Source organism: Meles meles, chromosome 4 (genome assembly GCF_922984935.1).
Source record: "Meles meles chromosome 4, mMelMel3.1 paternal haplotype, whole genome shotgun sequence".
NCBI lineage: Eukaryota > Metazoa > Chordata > Mammalia > Carnivora > Mustelidae > Meles > Meles meles.
Window position 1 is genome coordinate 26,809,702 of NC_060069.1, and position 22,317 is coordinate 26,832,018.

The 22,317-nt window shown below is 44.9% G+C and overlaps 1 protein-coding gene across 1 annotated transcript in view; it reads left to right on the plus strand.

Moving 5' to 3' along the window:
• Nucleotides 1-19,746, plus strand: part of CMTM8 (CKLF like MARVEL transmembrane domain containing 8) — a 117,234-nt gene extending 97,488 nt beyond the window's left edge. The window contains exons 3-5 of the mRNA XM_046003326.1: nt 8,461-8,577; nt 10,199-13,940; nt 19,533-19,746. Coding sequence (XP_045859282.1) covers nt 8,461-8,577; nt 10,199-10,282 — 201 coding nt within the window. The 3' untranslated portion in view covers nt 10,283-13,940; nt 19,533-19,746. The remainder of the gene's footprint in view (nt 1-8,460; nt 8,578-10,198; nt 13,941-19,532) is intronic.
• The last annotated feature ends 2,571 nt before the right edge of the window (nt 19,747-22,317 follow it).

The following is a 22,317-nucleotide window of genomic DNA, read 5'->3' on the forward strand; positions in this document are numbered from 1 at the left end:
TCTTCCAGGAGGAGCCAGCCTTTAGAGTCATCTTGAAGACTGACCAGGCACATCCTAAGGGGAACTCACAGAGATGAAAGGTGAGGTCTCCCTTGCCTTGGCGCATTTGCAGTCTTGTTGGGGAATTTGAAGCAGCTGCATGAATTAAGAAACAAAAGAACCCCATTTAGTGCTATATGTGTCTGTATGAAACAGACCTCTGGAGTGATACTCCCTTTTTGTTTGTTTTCAACCAATATATCAGAAAAATATCCAGTTTCCAATAACTGGTTGATAAACCAGATTTGAAGTATAGCGTATTTATGGGTTGTAGACAGAAGTGAACTTGGCAAGCCTTTCCCACGGCGCCATCACTGCTCAAAATGTTCCTGGCTTTGTTCTTCCTGGGAGCTGCCTTCGGAGCTAAGTTAACACAAGAAAGCAGGTCTCGTTCAATTTCACAGAACACAGTGACTGCCTCTTGACGGTTTCCCCAAATACAAAAGGGAGGATTCTCCACTACGATTCTCAGGAACGTGGTTTTGAAAGTAAAACCGGTCGTGCCCGGAGCCACCTGGGGCAGCACACAAAGCCATGCTGGATTTGGGGTCCTGCCTCCCTGGGTGGGCACTGGGAGGAAAGACTCATTTGGATGTGGAGAATCAAAAAGGGGGAGCCCCTCGAAGTAACAGTCACATGGGAATCCCAGGTGAGAGCATATAGCCCATGGGGGCGAGGGAATGTAAGGAATGCTGGCATGGAGAAAGAGGGGTCTTGAAAGGGTGTCTTGAGCAAAGTGCTTGTGAACTTGGAAGAAGAGAACTTGGAGACTGTCACAGGAGAGGAAGTGGGTAAATGCGGGAATGAGCGGTACCTTTCATTCCACTCCTGCTGAGTCTCAATTCCCAGGGATGTTGATGATGATCAGGGCTTGGCAAACTTCCTCTATACACGACCAAACAGTAAGTATTTTCTTTGGGGGGCTATACAGTCTGTCATGACTACGCAGCTCTGCTTGCACCATGAGATCAGCTGTAGACAACTTGCAAATGAATGAACATGATAGTCTTTCCAGTAAAACTTTATTCCCACAAACTGGCCATGGGGCAGATTTGGCCTATGCCCATAGTTTGCTGGCTTCTGCTCCATATCATCTCTGGTCTCTCTCTTCTGTAAGCCAAAAGTACTTCCACTGACTTTTACATTAAAAATTTTAAATTTCAAAATATTTTAAAATAGTTTATTTTGTTTTAATTTATTTTTCATTATTTTATATTTTTAAAATATTTAAAATACTTTAATACATTAAAATTTTTTTAAATTAAAGATTTATTTACTTATTTTAGAGAGAGAGAGAGAGAGAATCCCCAGCAGATTCCCCACTAAGAATGGCGCCCTACGTGGGGCTTCATCTCAAGACCTTGAGATCATGACCTGAGCCGAAATCAAGAGTCAGCCGCTTAACCGTCTGAGCTACCCAGTGGCTTAAAATTTAAAATGTAAATTTTAAATTTTAAATTTAAATTTAAAATAATTTTATAATATAATATATATTATATAAATCATATATATATATAATTATATATTTATATATATAATATATATTATATAAATTATAATATAATATAATATAATATAATAAATTAAAATTTAAAATTTAAATTTAAATAAAATTTTGAAATTTAAAAATAAAGTTTTAAATAAAAATTTAAATTTTAATTAAATTTAAAATAAAAATTGAAAAAATATAATTTTAATATTAAAAATATTTAAAAATTAGAAAAATGCTCTAGCTCAGTCAGTAGAGCATGAGACCTTTTTTTTCCCCTAAGCAATAACAAGATTGGATTTGCTCATAAATTTGTGATTTGGAAGGAGCTCAACAGGACAGTCTAGCTCTGCTTCTCTCATCAGCTGGGATGGCTTGAAGGTGGCTGGAGGCTGGAATCATCACATGTCTAGCAGCTGATACCTCTCTGGCCAGGGCCAGAGTACCTACACGTGGCCTCTCTGTGAGCCTGCTTGGATGGTCCACAGCCAGTGGCTTGGCATATATATATAAACATATATATGTGTATCTATATCATTTATATAATTATATAATTAATTATATATTTATATATTATAAGTATATAACCTATGTATAAATTTGTATATAAATTATATTTAATTATAAATTTTATATAATTTTTAATTATATAAATATATAATTTTAAAAGTTTTTAATTCTTTATTTACATTCAGATTAGTTAACATGTGCCGTATTATTAGTTTCAGGGAGAGAATTTAGTGATTCATCATTTGCCTCTAACACCCAGTGCTCATTCCATCAAGTGGAGCATAAGGCTCTTAATCTTGGGTCTGTAAGTTTGAGCCCCATGTTGGGTAAAGAGATTACTTAAAATTAAAAAAAAAAAATTGAAGTATTGCTTTTATTTATTTATTTTAGATTTTATTTATGTATTTGAGAGAGAGAATGAGAGAGAGTGAGCATGAGAGGTGGCAGGTCAGAGAGAGAAGCAGACACCCCCCCACCCCTCCCCATCCCCCACTGAGCAGGGAGCCAGATTTGAGACTTAATCCCGGGACTCCAGAGCCAAAGGCAGTTGCTCAACCAGCTGAGCCACCCAGGCACCCTGAAAGACTGTTTTTTTTTGTTTTTGTTTTTTAATTAACAATGCTCCCTTCTGGCACTTCCTAGTTTTAAAATGCTTTGATTTGCTTGATCAGAATCAATCATCATGACGTGTGTCCCCCTTTTATAAATAAGAAAATTGAGATTTAGAGCCTCATGGTTTCTCCCAGATGCACACACAGCTCGGGTCCGTCTCTCTCGACTTCGATCCAGCATTTTTTTTCTGATCTTGTTCCACTCCAGGCATGCCTCTGCCTGAGTAATATATAAGAACCCAGCCAGCGGTCAGGAGACCAGGACTTGTAGACCTGTTAGAGTTGTTGAATCCTTCATCTCATCAAGCAAGCCTGTCAGCCTCCACCTACAGGTTGCACACTCACATGCGTGCAAAGACCAGACAGGTCATGCAAGTGAGTGTAAATTCAGTGAGTGCTGAACTCTCGCCACCCAGAAACAATTTGGGGGCATCTTAACCAACTGGGGAATATTCTTCACTTCCCAGAGAAACAAATTGCAAACGGGCTCTCAGAATTGTTAGATCTGTTGTTTATTTCCCTCCCTGAGGCAATCCAGAAATCGGGGTTTTTGTGTGAACTCTTTCACTTTTAAAATATTTATAGCCAAATTTAAAAAACTTCTTTTATTGCTGGCAGATGCTACAGGTCAAACATGTCTGACTTAGGGTTAGGGGAGTGTTCTATTTCCTGCTGTGAGAAGCCCCTTTGTGACCTCTCAGAGCATTCGCAAGTGGGTTGAGCAGTGTTAACTGGACATCCTGAGTGGGGTCTGGGGAAAGTTTTCACGTGTAACAATGGAGGTCTCGGATCTTTTGTTACGTGCGCCCAGCAGGAGCTCTTGTAGAAGCAGACTGGTTTGGACGCTCACTAGCCCTTACTGTATGTCCCACACTACCTGAAGCATAACAGGGGTCAGGCGGACCAGGACTCTGTGGAGGCAGCCGATAGGCTTCTGGTGCCAGACTGAGCCTTCTAGAATCTCGCTGCTCAAAGTGCACTCCCTGGACCAGTAGTGTCACATGGGAACTTACGGGAAATCTTTGGCCCTGCCCCAGACCCTCTGAATCAGAAGCTCTATGGAGGGTCTGGCAATCTCTATTATAAGCTTTCCAGATAATTCTTAGGCACCTAACGTGTAGAAAACACAGGTTTACAGATGATATGGGTCCACACCTCTTCCCTGGAACCTTTAAGCCAGATATGTTTGCAATCACGATTTTTCCTTTTCAAATTTTAGGAAGAAGTAATCTGGTGCATTTATTACATAAGATGACCCCTCCCCCTGAGTCTGGGGGCAACACTGTAATCAGACATGTTAATGTTTCTGCAAAATACATGCATTTTCCTGCTAAAAGGAATGATAAAGCCTGCATTGCTCCCATGTTTGCTCCCACGTCCATGCACGACAGTTTTCACTGTCAAATGACTTTGGGATTTACTTTTGGTTTTTCAGAGCATTTGGGGAATATCTAAGATTTCAGAGAAGGGATCAGTAGACCAGGTTTTAGTCCCCTAGAAGCTTGGCTGGGAGACCCTCCAAGGGACACTACAAAAAACAGAGTCTGGTCGTTTCGCCATATAGCTCTTTGCTTGACAAGGCATGAGCTTTGCCCTGGACTTGTCTTGACTACAGGCGTTTTCCTTAACACATGCGAAGAGAATGCAGGTGCACATTTACTGTCTCCTTCCTTAACATGGAGCGGGAACCACAGCGGGTTCCCAAGAGCACCTCTGAGCTCCTGGGCAGTATCATCTACCCGGAGAGGCTGCGATGTGCTTTCTGACAAACTGTTCTGAGCTCAAACTTCAAGGCAGAACAAAAGTTTGTCCTCAGAGCACTGAGCACCAGGACCTCCACAAAAGGTTTTTCTGAGGATTCGTCCTCTGCACCTCACCCCTGTTGGCTTCACTGAAGGCACTCTGAGTGGCGGGGGTCACAGGGCGGTGGGCGTGGCCTCCTGCTGTGGGCAACAGCAGCCACCATTGGGAAATCCTTACTGAGTGCCAGAGGTCATGCTGGGTCCTTCATATCTTAAAGCGTTTCACCTCCCACTAACTGCAAAGAGGGAATGGATTATTTCTGTTTGGCAGGTAAGGAGACTGAGACACTAGAGGATTTTTGTAGGAATGGGATGCAAGTCCCGGGAGGCCAACCACAGTTGTCAGCCTTGGAGTCTGCTTGGCTCCCAGGGGACACAAGTGCCCTGGTTCTAGTCTTCAGGAATTCGCTGGAAGAACCTGCCTCCCCTCTGCTGAGAAGGGATGAAGCATTCTTGGCAGTTAGGTTTGGTCAGTGACAGATCCCAATAACACAGTGTGGAGGGTCAACAAGGGGGCTAGCTGTTTGAGGGTTTTTATCTATGGGTGCCTTTATGTTGGGGGGACATTTTATACCAAAGAGGGATCAAATTTCAGAAGAGAAAAGTCTCCCTCCACCTTCTCCCAAAAGGGAATAGTTGGAAACCTTTTTTTAAAAATTTTTTTATTCATAATTATTATTAGCCCTAGGGGTACAGGTCTGTGAATCATCAGGCTTACACACTTCACAGCACTCACCATAGTGCATACCATCTCTCTAGTGTTCATTGCCCAACTGCTCTCTCACCCGCCCACCCCCAACAGCCCTCAGTTTGTTTTGTGAGATTAAGAGTCTCTTATGGTTTGTCTCCCTCCAGATCCCATCTTGTTTCATTTTTTCCTTCCCTCCCCGCCAAATCCCCCACGTTGCCTCTTAAATTCCTCATATCAGGGAGATCATATGATAATTGTCTTTCTCCAGTTGACTTATTTCACTCAGCATAATACCCTCTAGTTCCATCCATGTCATCACAAATGGCAAGATTTCATTTCTTTTGATTTCTGCATAGTATTCCATGTATATCTATACCACATCTTTATCCGTTCATCTGTTGATGGACATCTAGGTTCTTTCCATAGTTTGGCTATCGTGGACATTGCTGCTATAAATATTCGGGGGCACGTGCCCCTTCGGATCACCACATTTGTATCTTTAGGGTAAATACCCAGTATTTACTGGGTATTTGTGATTGCTGGGTTGTAGGGTAGTTCTATTTTCAACTTTGTGAGGAACCTCTATGCTGTTTCCCAGAGTGGCTGCACCAGCTTGCATTACCACCAACAGTGTAGGAGGGTTCCCCTTTCTCCGCGTCCTCACCAGCATCTGTCAGTTGGAAACCTTTTGTAAGGCTCTGTATTTCTTAAATGACCCCTGGGGCCCAGGGATGCGAGAACTGGCATTTGAGTTGGAGGAGTTTAATGGTGGTTCTGCTGGAACAGTTTCCGGCTCGGGTCCTGTTGCTCTGGAGCAGTACACCCTCGTGTTTCCAAGCCGCTCGGGGCTATTCCAGGACCCGCGGAAGCTCTGCCTTGCCCTCCTTCCCTTCTGTAGTCGCACGGATCTCTTTTTCCAACCTCTATAACAATCTCAGATCCAGGTTCTTTGCCCTTCTTTTTTCTTTCCTCTCCACCTATTTTCACTAGTTTCCCACACCCGGCGTTCCCCCAGACATCCTTACTTTGGGAGTCCTAGAAAGATGGGGGGAGCCAGTAGGTTTGGCTCTGAGGTAGCTGAACAGAGTCTATAAGAACCCGTTGGGACCCTTTGGGGTGGTGTGTGGGGGAAGGAAACCCTTCCCCACTTCTCTCCAAGGGAAAGAGAATTTCTTGTTTCCTTGGGAAAATCGATTGGGCCGCAGTTAGTACAGTCGTGTCCCCACTCCCTGTGCAGCCCAGCAGCAGCGGGGACAAGGCCCTGAGCCTGTGTCAGGGTGGTCCTGGCTAGGCTGGCCTCTCAGGAGTCCTCTCACTCATGTCTCCCCTCGTATTGGGACTGAACATGCAGGAGTGCCCCCAAATCCATGTTTAAAGACGTTCCTCACAGCAGTGTTTATAATCCTGGGAAAACTAGGAACATCAAATGCCCATCAACAGGTGAAAAGTTCAATTCTGAGGTGTTCATGTCATGACAAGAATTGAGGTCCCTGTGTTTGTACTGATGTGTAAAATTGTCCTTGGTGTCTTTCTCAATGAAGAAAAAAAATCCTAATGAAACAGAGAAACCCCACTGAGTTTCCTGACTATATGGCTCTGTTTGTGTAAGAGTGCGTGTTTGTTTAGACCTCAGAGGAAAGGGTTGAGGTGAAAGGAGTAGACTGACTTTCTACTCCAGATCATTCTGTCCAGACGGGATTTTGTTTGGTTACCATGAACGTGCATTACTTTAAAATTTTTTTTCTTATGCATTTTAATGTTTCAAATGTACTACATGGCTAATTTATTAAATGAATAAGATTAACCGCGACCCGTAAAAGGCTGCAAAACGGAAATTAAAGTCTCACACCCCTCAAAGGTAACGACATCGAACTATTTCAGCATTTAAGAAAAGAAAAAAAAGGAAGTCCTTTACTTGGCAAATAATAAATGTGCAAAACTCTAGAGGTAATGTGCAATTTAAAAAAGAAAAAAAAAACACTAGAGTTTTAAAAAATGCACAGATGTGTTCCTGGACCAAGAAAACCCCACAACCAGCAAACACAATGAATCATCCAGGGAAACCAGGGCTTCCTGGGGACTTTTTTTTTTTAAGACTTCTTTATTAGGGAGAGAGAGTGAGGGGGAGGGACTGAGGGAGATGAGAGGGAGAGAGAGAATCTCAAGCAGACTCCCTGCTTAGTGGGGAGCCCAGTGCAGGGCTTGATCCCAGATACCTAAGATCATGACCTGAGTGGAAATCAAGAGTCAGACACTTAACCAGCTGAGCCACCCAGGCGCCCCAGGGGACACATCTCTCATGGCAGGTGAGCTTCACGGGCAGCCCAAATCCTGGGACTGACCCTTATCACAAAGGTGAATCTCCTTAACCCAGAACAATGTCAGTAAAGTGTAGAAGTGGTCTGAGGGATACACAGCCCACCTCAGAATGTGAGGACCTGCCTCTTGAAAATTCTATGTGCCTTTCTTTCTTCTAGAAGAAAAAGATACTGCTTCCCCCTTACTCCTACCCATTCCTGTCTCTCTGAATTACTGAGGGAGAGCTGTTAGACCCTAGGTGGCCTACCTCTGAGAGCCATCCTCTTCCTACCTGTAAAAAGCATTGGTTTTCGGCCTCGGGTTTGCCCCGTCCCATCCCCCCTTCTCCCCCTTGTTCTACAGACAGGATCAAGTTTTGCACATTTCACAGTGTGATTTCCGGAAGTTTAACTATAACCGAAAACCAAATATCTACTTGGGTTTACATCTCTCTCTTCTCTAAGAATAGGAAAAAATCAGATGAAGCCAGGAGTGAGATTCATTCCCAAAGGGCTCTATTAATATGTATCATGTTCTCTTCATTTTTAAGAAGTTGCTGCTGGGATTGCTGCTTAGCCCGAGGGGAATAGAAGATCGGCTGGGGCTGCTTTGGGAAGAGCTGTCTCCCAGTTCTGGGTCCGGGACAGGTGCTGAAGTGCCATCGCAGCTGGGGCCACCACCATCCTCATGGGGGGGCCCCCAGCTGCTGGCCTTGCTCAGCCAGTAGGTTGCCAAGGCTGAAATTGGGATGAAGCAAGGATCGAGAGCAAACTGAAAGAGAGAGGTGGCTGAAGGGACAAGCAAGGAAGCCTGCGGGTGTTGGGGGCAAGGTGAGGGGTGTCTGGTGGGAAGCCCCCTCCTCCCGGAGGCACAGATAAGCTGCTTCTCAGATCCCTCATCCTTGCCCCCTCCAAGTGTCCAGATGCACCTCTTACCACACCTGGCGTGCAGTTCTTGAGCAATCCAGAGCTGCCAGACCTTCCACGCTCCCTGACCTCTCCACCTCCCTGTCTCCCCCAGGGTCTGTGCTTTAATGGCAGTGCCTTCGTCTTATACCTCTCGGCAGCTGTGGTGGATGCATCTTCTGTCTCCCCTGAGAGGGACAGCCACAATTTCAACAGCTGGGCAGCCTCATCGGTGAGTGACCAAGCCCTTTTACCTGCCCTGCCCCATGCGGTCAGGGTCACAGTCTCCTCCTCCCAGAGGGGCTGGGGATCCAGGAGGAGGACCAAGCCATCTGTGGGGGCAGGAAAGCCTCACCTGCGCTCCTAACACTCTGGCGATTAGCTTGTTGGTTGGAAAGCTGCAAAAATTACTGGGGCCTCCTGATGGGCTGAAGTGAGCACGGGCTAAAAGACCCAGCTTAGTGAAGTCAAATGGCCAGAACAAGATAAGTGTTTGAGGAAGAAAAAATATTTGAGACAGTCTGAGAATAATTCTATTGACTACAGTTCAAGTGGGAAGACAGTTGCAAAAAAAAAAAAACAAAACCACATACTATGATTTTTATTTTTACTTAAGAAGTGGAGATGTTTGTTTATGCGATGAGAATGCTTAAGAAAGCACATGCCAGCAGAGGGTCCTTCCAGAGACGGTTGGGTGGTTGGTGGGGGCAGCGGCCTGAGGGGCTTCTGCCTTTTTTCTATGTGCTTCCATACTCTTTGCGTATTTACACCATAAATGTGTATTGTAGTTCCGATTTTAAAAATGAGTTTTAGAAGTTTCTCTAAGATTGGCCTTAAAATATTCCATTCCCAAAAGAAGTAATTGGTGGGGATGGGGTTGGGGATGGAGGTTAGACAGGAATACCCAAATGATCATGTTAAAACTGATAGATGATATACAGCCATTCATTATAGTCTTCTTCTTCTTCTTTTTTTTTTTTTAAGTGGGCTCCATGCCCATTGTGGAGCCCAACATGGGTCTTGAACTCATGACACTGAGCTGAGATCAAGAGCTGGACGCTAGATCAGTCGACTGAGCCACCCAGGCAGCCGGCCTCCCCTGTTTCTTATATTCTTATATTTATATTTGAAAATCTCTATTTAAAGGTAGAGAGCATGGTGCACATGGTTCAGTCAGTTAAGTGTCTGACTCTTGATCTCAGCTCAGGTGTTGACCTCAGGGTCTGGTGAGTTCAGTCCCGCATTGAGCTCCATGCTGGGAATGGAGCCTACTTTAAAAAAAAAAAAAAAAAAAAATTAAATCACAAGCTTTAACAGCACTGGGCTCCAGCTATCATGCAGCAAGAACCAGCCAGAACTGCGCGATGGCTGCCTCTTCCAAAGGGCCTGCATTTTCCCTGCTCACCATTCATACCTTGTGGATTCATCGCTTCCTCCCACACACTCGACTCCTTTATTTAACTGACCCTATAGCAATCTGAGGTTAAGCCCTGGTCTAAAACTGTCTGTACTAAATTAGGAATACATGTGTTTTTCTCAGATACACACCACCATGTTCACCCCGAAGTGAACACCCTGTGGTTATTTGAGCAAAACTACAAGCTTTCCAGATATGTTTCCCAAAAAAAGAAAGAAAGAAAAGAAAAGCCCCAAAACAGAAAAACCCCGAAACAACCAACATAGCCAGGGATCATTTCAGAAGGAAGGTAATTGAACCAATAAAGCAATTTTAGATGAGAAAGCCTGGAGTCAAGGGATGTTATAAGTGCCTGATTCAATGGAGGTGAAATGATAACTTCTGCTAATTAGAATGTGCCCTAAGCCCTCTTTCTGTTATGCTCTGTTTTCTCCAGTTCTTCGCCTTTTTGGTCACCATCTGCTATGCTGGAAACACATATTTCAGTTTTATAGCTTGGAGATCCAGGACCATACAGTGATTTGCCATTTTGAGAATTTTAAAAGAAAGGAGAAAATAAGAAGAATCTCACTGTAAAAAACAACAACAACAACAAACTGTAGGTATAATGTATATTTCCAGAGAATTGTATTTAACTAATGTTTTTATATACTTAGTTAAATTTGCTCACAGTGGTTTGTTACAATTAAACTGGATACTTACTTGCAAATTGTTGTAGCTTATAATGAACTCTTAAATATCTTGTTGATGTCTTTATGGACCTTATTTTCTTAGACAATGTATAAATAGGTAAATTGCTGATGTTAAGACTGTGTCGAGTTTGTAAACTTAACTTTTAAAATGCCAGATTCTTTTCTGAATTAAATGTTTCAAAATCTGGGGTAAGGTGTCTGATTTGAGAAAGGAGACCTACTGCCAAAGCCCAGGGTTGGGGGCTGTGGGTAAATCTTTATCCTCACAAGGCTGCCCAGTTGTAGTATTGTCCAGACACCCTTGTCCACAGCCACCAGGCCAGGATAGTAGGAGAGACCCGTCTCCCCGAGGCTGGGGGGGTCATCAGCAGCCACAATTCCCGCATGCCAACCAGCTGGCCCAGAAGGCATCTAATGAGACACGACTTTGGAGCTCGGTAACAAGCTTGCCCTGAGTGATGCTGCCGAGTGCCCAGACTGATGGGCTGTGTGGTCTTTGTTTCCTAATATATATTAAAATAAGTGTATAACCATTAAACCGATAGATACTTGCAGGTACCTTAAGACACCTGCTGAACCCACAGTGACACGTGTACCGTACCTTGTGGAAAATACCCAACTAAGACGTCTCCAGTCTCCAGAACTTACATTTTGTGGCCCCGTTGTTAGAGACTGTCAGATGGTGGGAAGAACCCCAAACAGCTAGGCAGGTGTGTGTTGAGGCAGGGTGGTTCTTGCTGGCACGGCATTGTATCTTGGGTGATTTTTTCAATGTGGGCTTCTGTTGAAAAACAAAAAACCACAGAAACATTAGTATAGTTGACAACAATGAAAACTCTTAGTTGCTTGCATTCTGTGGGCATACCTCCTGCGGCCTCCACTCTCCCAGCGCCGTTTCTCTCCCCCGTCAGTTGTTTGGTTTGTCTTCCTGTTTAACTGTAAGTTCTTCTCCTAGTTCTGTTTACCTTTATATAGGAGAGTGGAGATTGCTTCAGTGACTAACACCCACCCAGACCCACCCACAGTTCTGGACCCAAATAGCTAGTTGGGGGGGGCACCCGGCATAAGGTGAGTGTGGGGTCCTGATGGGTGGGAGTGGGTGGGTGTTGGGGGGATACAGGGGGGATACAGGGGGCCACTCTGAGTCCAACATGCAGATGACCTGGGCTGCAGTCCAAGGGAAGCTGCATCTCCAGCCATCACCAGGACACCCTCCTAACTTGCCTGATTTTGCAAGAAAAGCTGAACTCACTAGCCAGAATTGGTGTGCTCTGCCTCTCTGTTCATCTCTTTCTCACTCACAAAGGTATATCCACCTTCCATATACTTTGGGTGTTTTTAAGTATTTCGCATTGCAGCCAAAGCTCCACACAAGGCAGACAAACTATAACCTCCAGATGTGTCTGTTTCTGGAAACTTCTGGAAATAGCCATCAAGAAAGAAGCTTGTGTTATGTCCTCCCCACCCCCTGTGGGGTGTGCAAGTGTGTGTGATTTCTATAATCATGGCCCCATTGATAGGCAGTAACTTCTGCAGTGAAAAGTTCCATACTAACTTTGAAATATTCTCCAAAGAGACCACAGCTATAGGTCTTTCTTGAACCAGTAGCACCAAGGAGATCGATTTCAAGAGAACAGTACTTGTTTGTGTCCATGCGGAGGCATTTGGTGTTTGTATTCGTGGTTTTTCAGGAGTTTGACCATTTTTGTGGTCCTGAACGTTTGCTACAAAAACAGAACAAAACCCAGAAATACACGATTTTTTTAACTGAAAGGAAATTCTTATTTCCTCTTTTGAATACTGACTTTGTTCTTGAATTTTTAAGTGTTGGTTTTTAGACAACAAAATGATTCTCTGTTCAGATGAAGCTATAAGTTTTGAACTGCTTCAGTTTTTCTCTTAAGAGAGGAAAACAAACAGCCACATGCAATACGGCCAACATAACAAAAAGATTAGGTTTCTGGAGTTTGAAAAGTATTTGTACAGGCACAGTATACAATGTGCTCAAACTGTTCTCGGTCATCCATGCTCACCAGCTGCCCTCCCCAAACCATCGTGTCCTCTTTGGTGGAGTTGGGTGGGTTTTGAGTTTGATGTATTTACTCACTTATGGCCAATCAGTGACACACTTTGGGCAATTAATCTCTCTCCATTGCAAGGTCCAACTCATAGCCCTCAAAAGATAAATATTTAGCCAATATTTGAAAACTGTAAGAAAACCTAGAGACAAGACTGTTCAATATCAATTATTTTTGTACATTTGAAAGTTGCTGCTTTCACAGAAAAATCCCTTCAAGCTATCAGCACACAAAAACATTTAAATACATAAAGTGATCTCTGCATAGAGCACAGACACTTAAAAATACTAACGGAAGATACAGCTCTGGGTAGAAAATCAATTAAAAGTCTGTATTTCTATCCCCTAGACAATTATCATTTTAATTGAAAAGATGGATTTTTCGCAGAAAAAAATAATTCAGACGTATAAAGCTGGGACGCGTGAGCAGGCACATACTCTGTAGGACAACAGCCTAAGAAGCATTTGCTCGCTTCGCCTTACGTGGAATTTCTGGCAGTGTGCTGCTGCCAGCTGTGGGTTCCTGCGAAGGAAGGTAGGAGGACTGTCCCCATGTGGCTGACTGAGAGTAATGGGCAAGATTAGAATAAATCTGCTTACAAGTTAGAGGGTAGGTGAACTTAGGTGTTTGCTATAAGAAGAGAACCGGGCTTGAGGGAAAATGCTTGGCAACCGAGAGGTGATGACTTCAGAAACTGAGGAAGGTGGCCGACAAGAAAGTTGTTGACAGAAGAGACATTGCGTTGGGAAGGTATGTTTTGAGAAAACTTGAATGTCAATGACAGGTTTTTTTTTTCCCTAGAATATTCAGAGTAACTAAATATAGGAAGTAGTGGACCTCATCGCTCCCTGGCCCACATCTCTTCTCCCTCCTCTTGTTGTCTTAGTTTTTTTATTCAGTAAACACACACCCACTTATGCCCCAGCTTCTTGGGGGAAGCTGACTCCACCAGGACCCTGGAATGGGGGACCTGTGGCTCTAAGCTAATTGTACCCCCTGGCCACACCGATTGGTTCAGGGATGGGCATGTGACTCAGGGCTTGCTGGTTGCGGAATTCTGAGGAAATGAGTAGGTGGGGAAATTGTTGGTAAATATTTTGTGACCACAAGGGGGAGCCAGTCATAGGATGAGGGTGACCGAAAGGAAGGGCAATGGGATGGAAAGAAATTCTTGGTCACATCATTGAGCCACTGAATCCATGCTGTCAGACTCTGGGCTTTGCAATGACATGAGCAATTATATTCACTTTGCTTAAACTAATTCTTCTACTTCCAACAGCAAGCATCCTAACCAATGCACAGGACGTCCTGGCACATGGCTTTCAAGCAAATGTGTAGCGCCTTGGTTCTGATGGACTTTGCAGTAGTCGCCACAGGCTCTAAGGAGATGACAGTAATGATGGTGTAGGTCAGTGTTAGTTCCAGTACTATTTAGCAGTAGAAAAAGGGAGCTCCTTGGGTGACACAGTGAGTTAAGCATCTGACTCTTGGTTTCGGCTGAGGTCATGGTCTCAGGGTCATGAGATTGAGCCCCAGGACGGGCTCTGTGCTCAGCGGAGATCTCCTTGGGATTCTCCCTCTCCCTCCCTCCCCACACGTGCCCGAGCTCTCTCTCACTCTCAAATAAATAAATCTTTAAAAAAATAATAATAAAAAAGGCGGGGGGTAGAGAAAGGAAGATTTGAGTCTGCTTGAGAGACTGACTCAGGCCTTTCCAAAGCTGTTGTTTAAGGATGGTGATAACATGGAAAGATCCTAGGAAGAGAAACAGCAGGGGAATGGACACTTAAAGGAGTTTTCATGACCTGACTTTGGTCATTGCAATATTACGACTGCCTATGAAGGAAACATGAACAGTATGACCTCCTATCATTTTAACTTAGAATGAAAACTCTCCTTTGTTGCATCTCAAAGACAATTAGTCATTTAATTAGCCATTGAGAGATGGCTTCCTTTTCTGGAAGTAAGTTGGCCCTTAGTGCCAAAGAAACTAACCCAGTAAGAGTGAGGGTTAGTGGGAGCCTGGGTGGCTCCGTTGGTTAAGCAGCTGTCTTTGGCTCAGGTCACCATCCCAGGGTCCTGGGATCGAGCCCTGTGTTGGGCTTCCTGCTCGATGGGAAGTCTGCTTCTCCCTCTTCCACTCCCCCTGCTTGTGCCCTCTTTCTCTCTCTCTGTCATTATTTATATTAACATTATATATTGTCATTATATTTATTTTTAAAAAGATAAAGTTAATTTTAAAAGAAAATTACGGGGCGCCTGGGTGGCTCAGTGGGTTAAGCCTCTGCCTTCGGCTCAGGTCATGATCTCAGGGTCCTGGGATCAAGCCCCGCATCGGGCTCTCTGCTCAGCGGGGAGCCTACTTCCCCCTCTCTCTCTGCCTGCCTCTCTGCCTACTTGTGATCTCTCTGTCAAATAAATAAAATCTTTTAAAAAAAATTATTAAAAGAAAAATACTAGGGAGCCTTTTGAAACGTCCTGAGGCCCCTGTCCTCCTCTGCCATACTGTCGAATGGTTTATTCCTGTCTTTCTCCCATCTGATCTGCAATGTGTTGCATGGGCAAGGTAGTGCATTTTCATTTCCATCTACCCTCTGGAGCTCAGCGTGGTGTGTGGACCATAGTACGTGTTCAGTAAATGCCGGCCACCGTGAAGATGCTGGGACATGACTGCAGAGTCCCAGAAGACCTCGAAGGAACCCCAGCTTAGAAGACAAAGAGGCTGAGTGTGGCTGTGAAGCCGGAGCTGTCAATGTTAAGTGGATGGGTACCACCTGTCTTTGGTAATACTGTCTTTTGGTAATAAAGTAACTTACAAATATAAGGAATAATTTGCTTTTCATGCTAATGTTTTCTACCAGAATCAGCATTGTTTCTATGAAGTTATCGGGGGTAGGGGGTGTTGTGGGAGAAGAGGTGGGGGCAGGAGAGGGGAGAGGCTGGGTGAGTGAGTGCTCTGCGCATGACAGGGGGCCCAGCACTGAGTGGGCCACCAGGGACCTCCCTGCAGGCGAAGAGCTGCATCTGTGGCTCCACTCAAGGTGCCTGAAAACTAATGTCAGAAAGCACTTAGTCATGAGAGCCACTGGCTGGTTAGGGTAGGGCGAGGTACCTGGGAAAACACACAACTAGCTGATTGGTTTCTGGAAGGCATAAATGACTAATTACCGAACAATCTCCAACCACTTAATGATACAGCCTTAGGTTGAACTCTTACGAACTTGCCGAATTAGACTCTTTGACCTACAGAAATTTCATGTGAGTCAGCGTACAATTTTATACTTGACGAGTTGCTTTCAGGTGTCGGTTGTCCTCAGAACATCTGTGTCTTAGAGAAAGCAGCGGTTTGTCCTAGGTTACACCGCGAGTAACTGGAAGAGCCTGGGCTGACATTTGCGGGTCTTCTTACCCCAATCCGCAGCTCCCCCACTCAGCCACCTGAAAAAATCAGTAGTGGGAGGAAAAGAAGAATGTGGAAACTGCACAGGGTGGGGGAATAAGGTGGTACAACATTTCCAGAAATCTCTTTGGCAATACATATTTAGATCCTTAAAAATACGCTCTCCCTTGGATTTGGGCATGCTTCTCTTAGGAGCCTGAGGTTCATGCGCAAAGATGTTAATCCTGGCCTTATGTATAGCAGGGAGAAAAAAAAAGAAAACCAACTAGAGGGGTACCTGACTGGCTCAGTCGGTAGAGCTGCAACTCTTGATTGCAGGGTCGTGAGTTTGAGCTCTGCATGTGGCATAGCGTTGTCTTAAAATAAAAACAAAAATTAAAAAGGCATTAGCCTAAAACCCTAACAGAAGAATGGTTAAATAAGTCCATTGAATGAGCCTTTAGAAATGAATGCACTACAACCCACTCCCTCCCAAATTTATTCCAAATCAGAATTGATTAGTGCCATCATTAATGATTTAACTTTGTATTTTTAACACCCTTCCCAAGCTGTGCTGAACTGTGCTTGCTAAATTGGTTATTAAATTGAAGATCAGTTGTTAAAGGGCTATCTTTCTAAAATTACATAATGGAGAAAAATAAGTCCTTTATGAACACACAAATCAATGTTGCCACTGAAAACTGAGGAATTTTTATTAGAGCACATCGATAGTATCACTTGGAGTTGACAAAAGGCAGAGCAAACCAAATTACAAAGAGTGGTGAGATCATGGGGTGATTTTTATTTTCTTCGTTGTTTTGCATCTCTCCGAATTTTCTATAAGGAGCAGGAAATACATTCATAATCGGGAAATAGCAAATATTTTTCAATCGAAGACAAGAGCAGGCAGCAGTTTCAAGGAGGTTGGAAAAACCAAGATCCTCATGATTAGTGGGAGAATTGACATCTTCACCTCCCGGTTACGAAGGTGGACCCGTGATCCGCAGAGCAATTGCATGAAAACCATTCAGGGACTATACCCATCATCCGTCTCCATTTGAAGGGAAGCAGAATCCTCTTTGGCCACCATTTCTCTCATTTATGAAAGATTCCATGGAGAAAGTAGGAAAAAGAGCCTCTCCCCTCTCCTGCCCCCACCTCTTCTCCTGCCCCCCTCCCCCTGATAACTTCATTGAAGGAATAGTTGAGATTCTGGTAGAAAACATTAGCATGAAAAGCAAACTATTCCTTGTATTTGTATGTTACTTTATTACCAAAGACAGGCGGTACCCATCCCCTTAACAAAGAGAAACGCTGACCTTCAGACAACCTCACCTCTGGGCAGACCAGCAGCCAGACTCCCATGCCCTTACTCCAGAGGTCAAGCGAACAAAACCAGAAGCTTTGTGCAGACCCTCCACTACATAAGGAAATAAGGTGTCCTCTCCCTGCCCTACCACTCCTAAAATGCACAGCCGCAAAACATGGGGAACCTGCTCGTCTGTAAGTGACAGCCGCACGAAGGAGACATGGAAAGCATATAGGAAATCAACAAAATGAGAGAAAACTCTCCCAGACCGGGCTTCACCGCCTGATCCGTGAAACGTCACCGTGTGCGCACTGGCCGACAGCAGACCTCACCTCGCCAATCATATTGGAGCAGACAAACATCAGTGGCTATCAGTGACAACCCACCATATGGTGGCTTTTCCAGAAACACGCTGGGCAGGAGGGGGAGAGAATGAGGAGCCACCTGTGCAATTTCAGGCCAAATTCTCAAATGCAGGCTGGAACGGAGGACAAACAGCTGGGCCAGCAAGCGCTAGCGATCCTTCTTGTCCCTCAGTTATGTGCGGACCTCTCTCGGTTTTCTGTAGGACACGGGACAAGGCACATAAATGGGAGGAGGGTTATAAGCCAAGTGGGCAAGCATGAACTGAGGTTTTTGTTTTTTGTTTTTTGTTGGGGGTGGGGGGGTGTTTGGGTTTTTGCTTTTGTTTTGTTGTCTTTTGCTAGGTCCTGGCTTCCAATGCTGTTTGCACCTGTTTGCCGGTGCCCTCACCTGCCAGCCCCAAGCAGCTTTCATCCCAGCCTGTTTCACATTCCACTAACCTGTACCGAATGTCCAGACAAGCATAATCTCATTTGGTGTAGCCTCACAGCAGCCTTGGGAGGACAGCTGCGTTGCCCTCTGCTTTGCCGATACGGAGATTCATGCTCAGAGCGGCTCCAAGGCGCCTGGACACCAAGGACAGCTACCTCTGAGTCCAATGCTCTTTCCGTGCTGCTCTTTTCTTGACTCTCTAGACACAGTTTCTCTCACTTTTTCCCCATTGCCAAGTAGAGGATGATTCTGTATGCACCACAAAGAATGCAGACGGAGCATGCGTGTTCAGACTTGATTTTGCTGGAATACAACAGTGAAATTGATCTGACCCGTAATGAGAATCACAATTATTCTTGGGCTGCCTAGCAATTAAATATAAATAAGTGGTAAATAGTTTGTCTACTATCAAATAGAAAAATAATAAAGATGCACTATTTTGTGCTGGGCATTGTGATTAGTGCTGAGGGTGTCAGGAGAAAGGCCAAGAAGGGCCTGCATACTTCAGAGGACTTGCTATGTGCTCAGCATAGTGCCGAGAGTTTTCGATGCTTTAATTTATCGAATCTTCATGGAAGGCACGGCAGGGTGTATTTTCAAAAGATGGCTTGGCAAAGTCACCATACAACTTCCTAATCAAATGGTGGAGATTATTTTACAACCTTCTAGAATCTAGGCAGGTCCTGTGAACTCATTAACCAGTAGAATGTGGAGGAATTGATTATGTACCAGTCCCAGGCATAGCCTTTAACGGACCTGGCATCATCCTTGCCCTGCCTCCTGGAATGTTCGCTGCAGTGCTCCCTCTCAGAACCCCGCTGTCACCATCTGAGAAGCCCAAGCCACGTGGAGAGGCCACATGCAGGCACTCCATGTGACAGCTGTAGCTGAGCTCCCCATCCACAGCCAGCATCAACTCGCAGACATGGGAGAGAAACTTCTAGAACATCCAGCACAATTGAGCCTTCATGTGACTCAAGCCCTGACTCCCATCTGATTCCCACTGCATGAGACTCCAAGGGAGAATGGCACGGCTGAGCCAGGTCAAATCACGAGAACCATATGAGATAGTAATGAACGTTTGTAAGTCCCTAACCTTTGTTTGTTTGTTTGTTTGTTTAAGATTTTATTTATTTATTTGACAGACAGAGATCACAAGTAGGCAGAGAGAGAGGAGGAAGCATGCTCCCCACCGAGTAGAGAGCCTGATGTGGGGCTCGATCCCAGGATGCTGGGATCATGACCTGAGCCGAAGGCAGAGGCTTTAACCCACTGAGCCACCCAGGCGCCCCTGTAAGTCCCTAACCTTTTGGGTGGTTTGCTACGCTGCAGATGATAACTGGATTAGGAAGCATAGGTCCAAGTTTTCATCCTCATTTTGCAGATAGGGAAACAGTGTCCCAGGGGGCCTCAGAAACTCCCAAATTCACAGACTAGTAGGTGGCAGAGTTAGGATTCAAACCCAAGGCAGCATGACTTTGACTGCGGAGTTTTCACAAGTCGTTTCTTCCCGCTAGGCTCTTCTGGTCTGGGAAGAGAGCTAAGCCTGAAGTGTGGTGCACAAAGACATTTGCAATGTAGGTGCAGGACTGGGTGCACACACAGGAGGGGACCTGCCTGTCTGCCATGTTGTCTCACCACCTCTTCAGCCTCATCTAAGCCCTCATGATGGGGCTTTCCCTCCTTTGGACCCCCGTGCTCAAGCCTCAATAAACTTCATGTCCTCTGATACATCATGCCTCTGAGTATTTATCTGAACTCTCTTCTCCAGCTACCAGTGGCTGGTTAACGGCTCATTATCCTTTCTTGTGTGGTTAAGGTGGTCCCTCGTCCAGGAAGCCTTCCCTGCGTTGACAATGACAGCTCCCTCTGTTACCTGACTCCATTCCCCCAGGCTACAAACTCCCTGGGTAAGGGAGTTCCTCTTCTATGAATTGTTCTGCCTGGCATGTGGAAGGGCCATGACACATGAGTCACAAATAACTAAGTAAATCCTCTTTCTCCCGCTCCTCCCCTTCCCAGTGAGAATTTCCCCCCAGAAACTCTCAGTTACTCAGATTGTCTGATATCTTATTACAGATCCAAAAAGATCTGTAATAAGATCTTTTATTTCACCGTTAAATTTTTTTTAAGATTATTTATTTATTTATTTGTCAGAGAGAGAGAGAGAGAGAGAAAGAGCGAGCACAGGCAGACAGAGTGGCAGAGGGAGAAGCAGGCTCCCCGCGGAGCAAGGAGCCCGATGTGGGACTCGATCCCAGAACGCTGGGATCATGACCTGAGCCAAAGGCAGCTGCTTAACCAACTGAGCCACCCAGGCGCCCCTTATTTCACCCTTAGAAATGGTCTCCGATGCTTATGGTTATGGAAACAGCAACCCACTGGGGGTCCCTCAGCCTCCAGGTAGGGGCGTCTTCTTATTTAAATACATAAGGGCATAAGGAATAATTACTTTTGAATGTTTGGAGGGCCTCTCCAGTGCAACCTTCTGGACGTGGAATTTTCTTTATCTTTCTTTTTTCTTTTACTTTTAAGTAATCTCTATACCCAACATGGGCTCAAACTCACAGCCTGTAGATAAAAGTTGCATGCTCTACCAACTGAGCCAGACAGGCACCCCTTGAAATAATAACTTAAAAAAAAAGATTTATTTTTTTATTCGAGAGAGCATGTGTGTGCATGTGTGTGTGAGTGGGGTTAGAGGGGTAGAGAGAGACTCTTCATGCAGACTGCTAAGTTCAGAGCCTGACGGGCTCCTCCCCATGACCCATGAGATCACGACCTGAGCCCAAACCAAGAGTTAGACACTTAACCGATGGAGCCACCCAGGCACTCCTGGAATAATAACTTAAAAAAAAATAATAACGTTTATTACTATGAGCCAAACACTATTGGAGGCGCTGTCCGTCTATATTATTCCATTCATGTCTCACAATTGCCCTGTGGGTCAGTTTTGCTGTTGTTTCTCTTTACAGATGAAGAAATAGAAGCTCAGAGAGGTTGGGTAACTTGCCCAAGGACACATATCTACAAGGGATGGAACTGGGAGCCAAACTCAGGGGCTTTGGTTCCCGAGTCCTGCCCCTCGGCCACACAGCCAGGTAGCAGAAACAAAAGTTCCAGGGTCCCACCCAGAGCCAAGGACCAGGTTTCTTATTGGCCCACAATAATGGGCATACACTGCTCTCCATCCGCTGGGTTTCAGCCACTCTGTTCCACTGAACCCTCCTTCGAGCCTCCAATGGCCCTCAGCCTCACAACTTCTGTCTTCTCTCTTGTGGTCCTGTGACTTCTGCTGCCTCTCCTTGCCAACTGCTCATCCCTCCCAGTGCCTCCAAGTCAGACTCCTCAACACAGAGGCTCTGATGCGCTTCTGTTGGGCAAAACTCTCATGTCAGGCCCCTCCAAATGCTGCTGGCCGACCCCATAACGGGCTGCTCCTGGCTCATGGGCCATCCTGGTCCAAATGGATGTGGCCAAGAGGTTAGGGATGTCTGATGTTCCTCAGAATGTTCTGAAAGTCCATTTGGGTCTCAGAGCCTAAGAAACTTCTAAAACTAACTCAAAAAGGACTTAAAAGGCAGGTATTAGAAGAGTGTCATGGACATGGATGTTTTTGCCTTCCTGTCTCAGGTTGGGCTGCCCTAACGAGATACCGTAGACTGGGGGCCTTAAACGACGTACATTGATTGTTCTCACAGTCTTGGAGGCTGGGAAGTCCATGGTAAAGGTGTTAGCCAATTCTGTTTCCGTTGATAGCTCTTTTCCTAGCTTGCAGATAGCAGCCTTCTTGCTGTGTTTTCCCATGGCAGAGAGGGAGGGAAAGAACTCTCTGGTGTCTCTAATAAGGTCACTAATGCCATGGGTGCTAATCCCCTCATGACCTCATCCAACCCTAATTACATCTCTAAGGCCCCATCTCAAATACCAAAACACTGGAGGTTAGCACTTCAGTGTATGAATTTGTGGGGCTGCCTTCAGTGTATAACACTGCCTAATATTCATTCCCCTTTCTGGGACCTGCACCCTGATTTTCCTCTTGGGAACCACCCCTCCCCTCCCCCACTCAATTCCTGTGGTCCTGGAGAACCACCCACATGCAGCTACTTGGGTAGGTAGAAATTGCCCTGTCCAATGAATGTATCTACCCCCCTGGATATAATAATCATTATATTTAATAATCATTATATTTAAGAGAACCATGACCTATATTTGGGCCAATCAGAGGGCCTGCTATAGGTTAAATTATGCCACCTCCCAAAATTCACATGTTGAAATCCTAGCCCTTGATGTGACTGTATT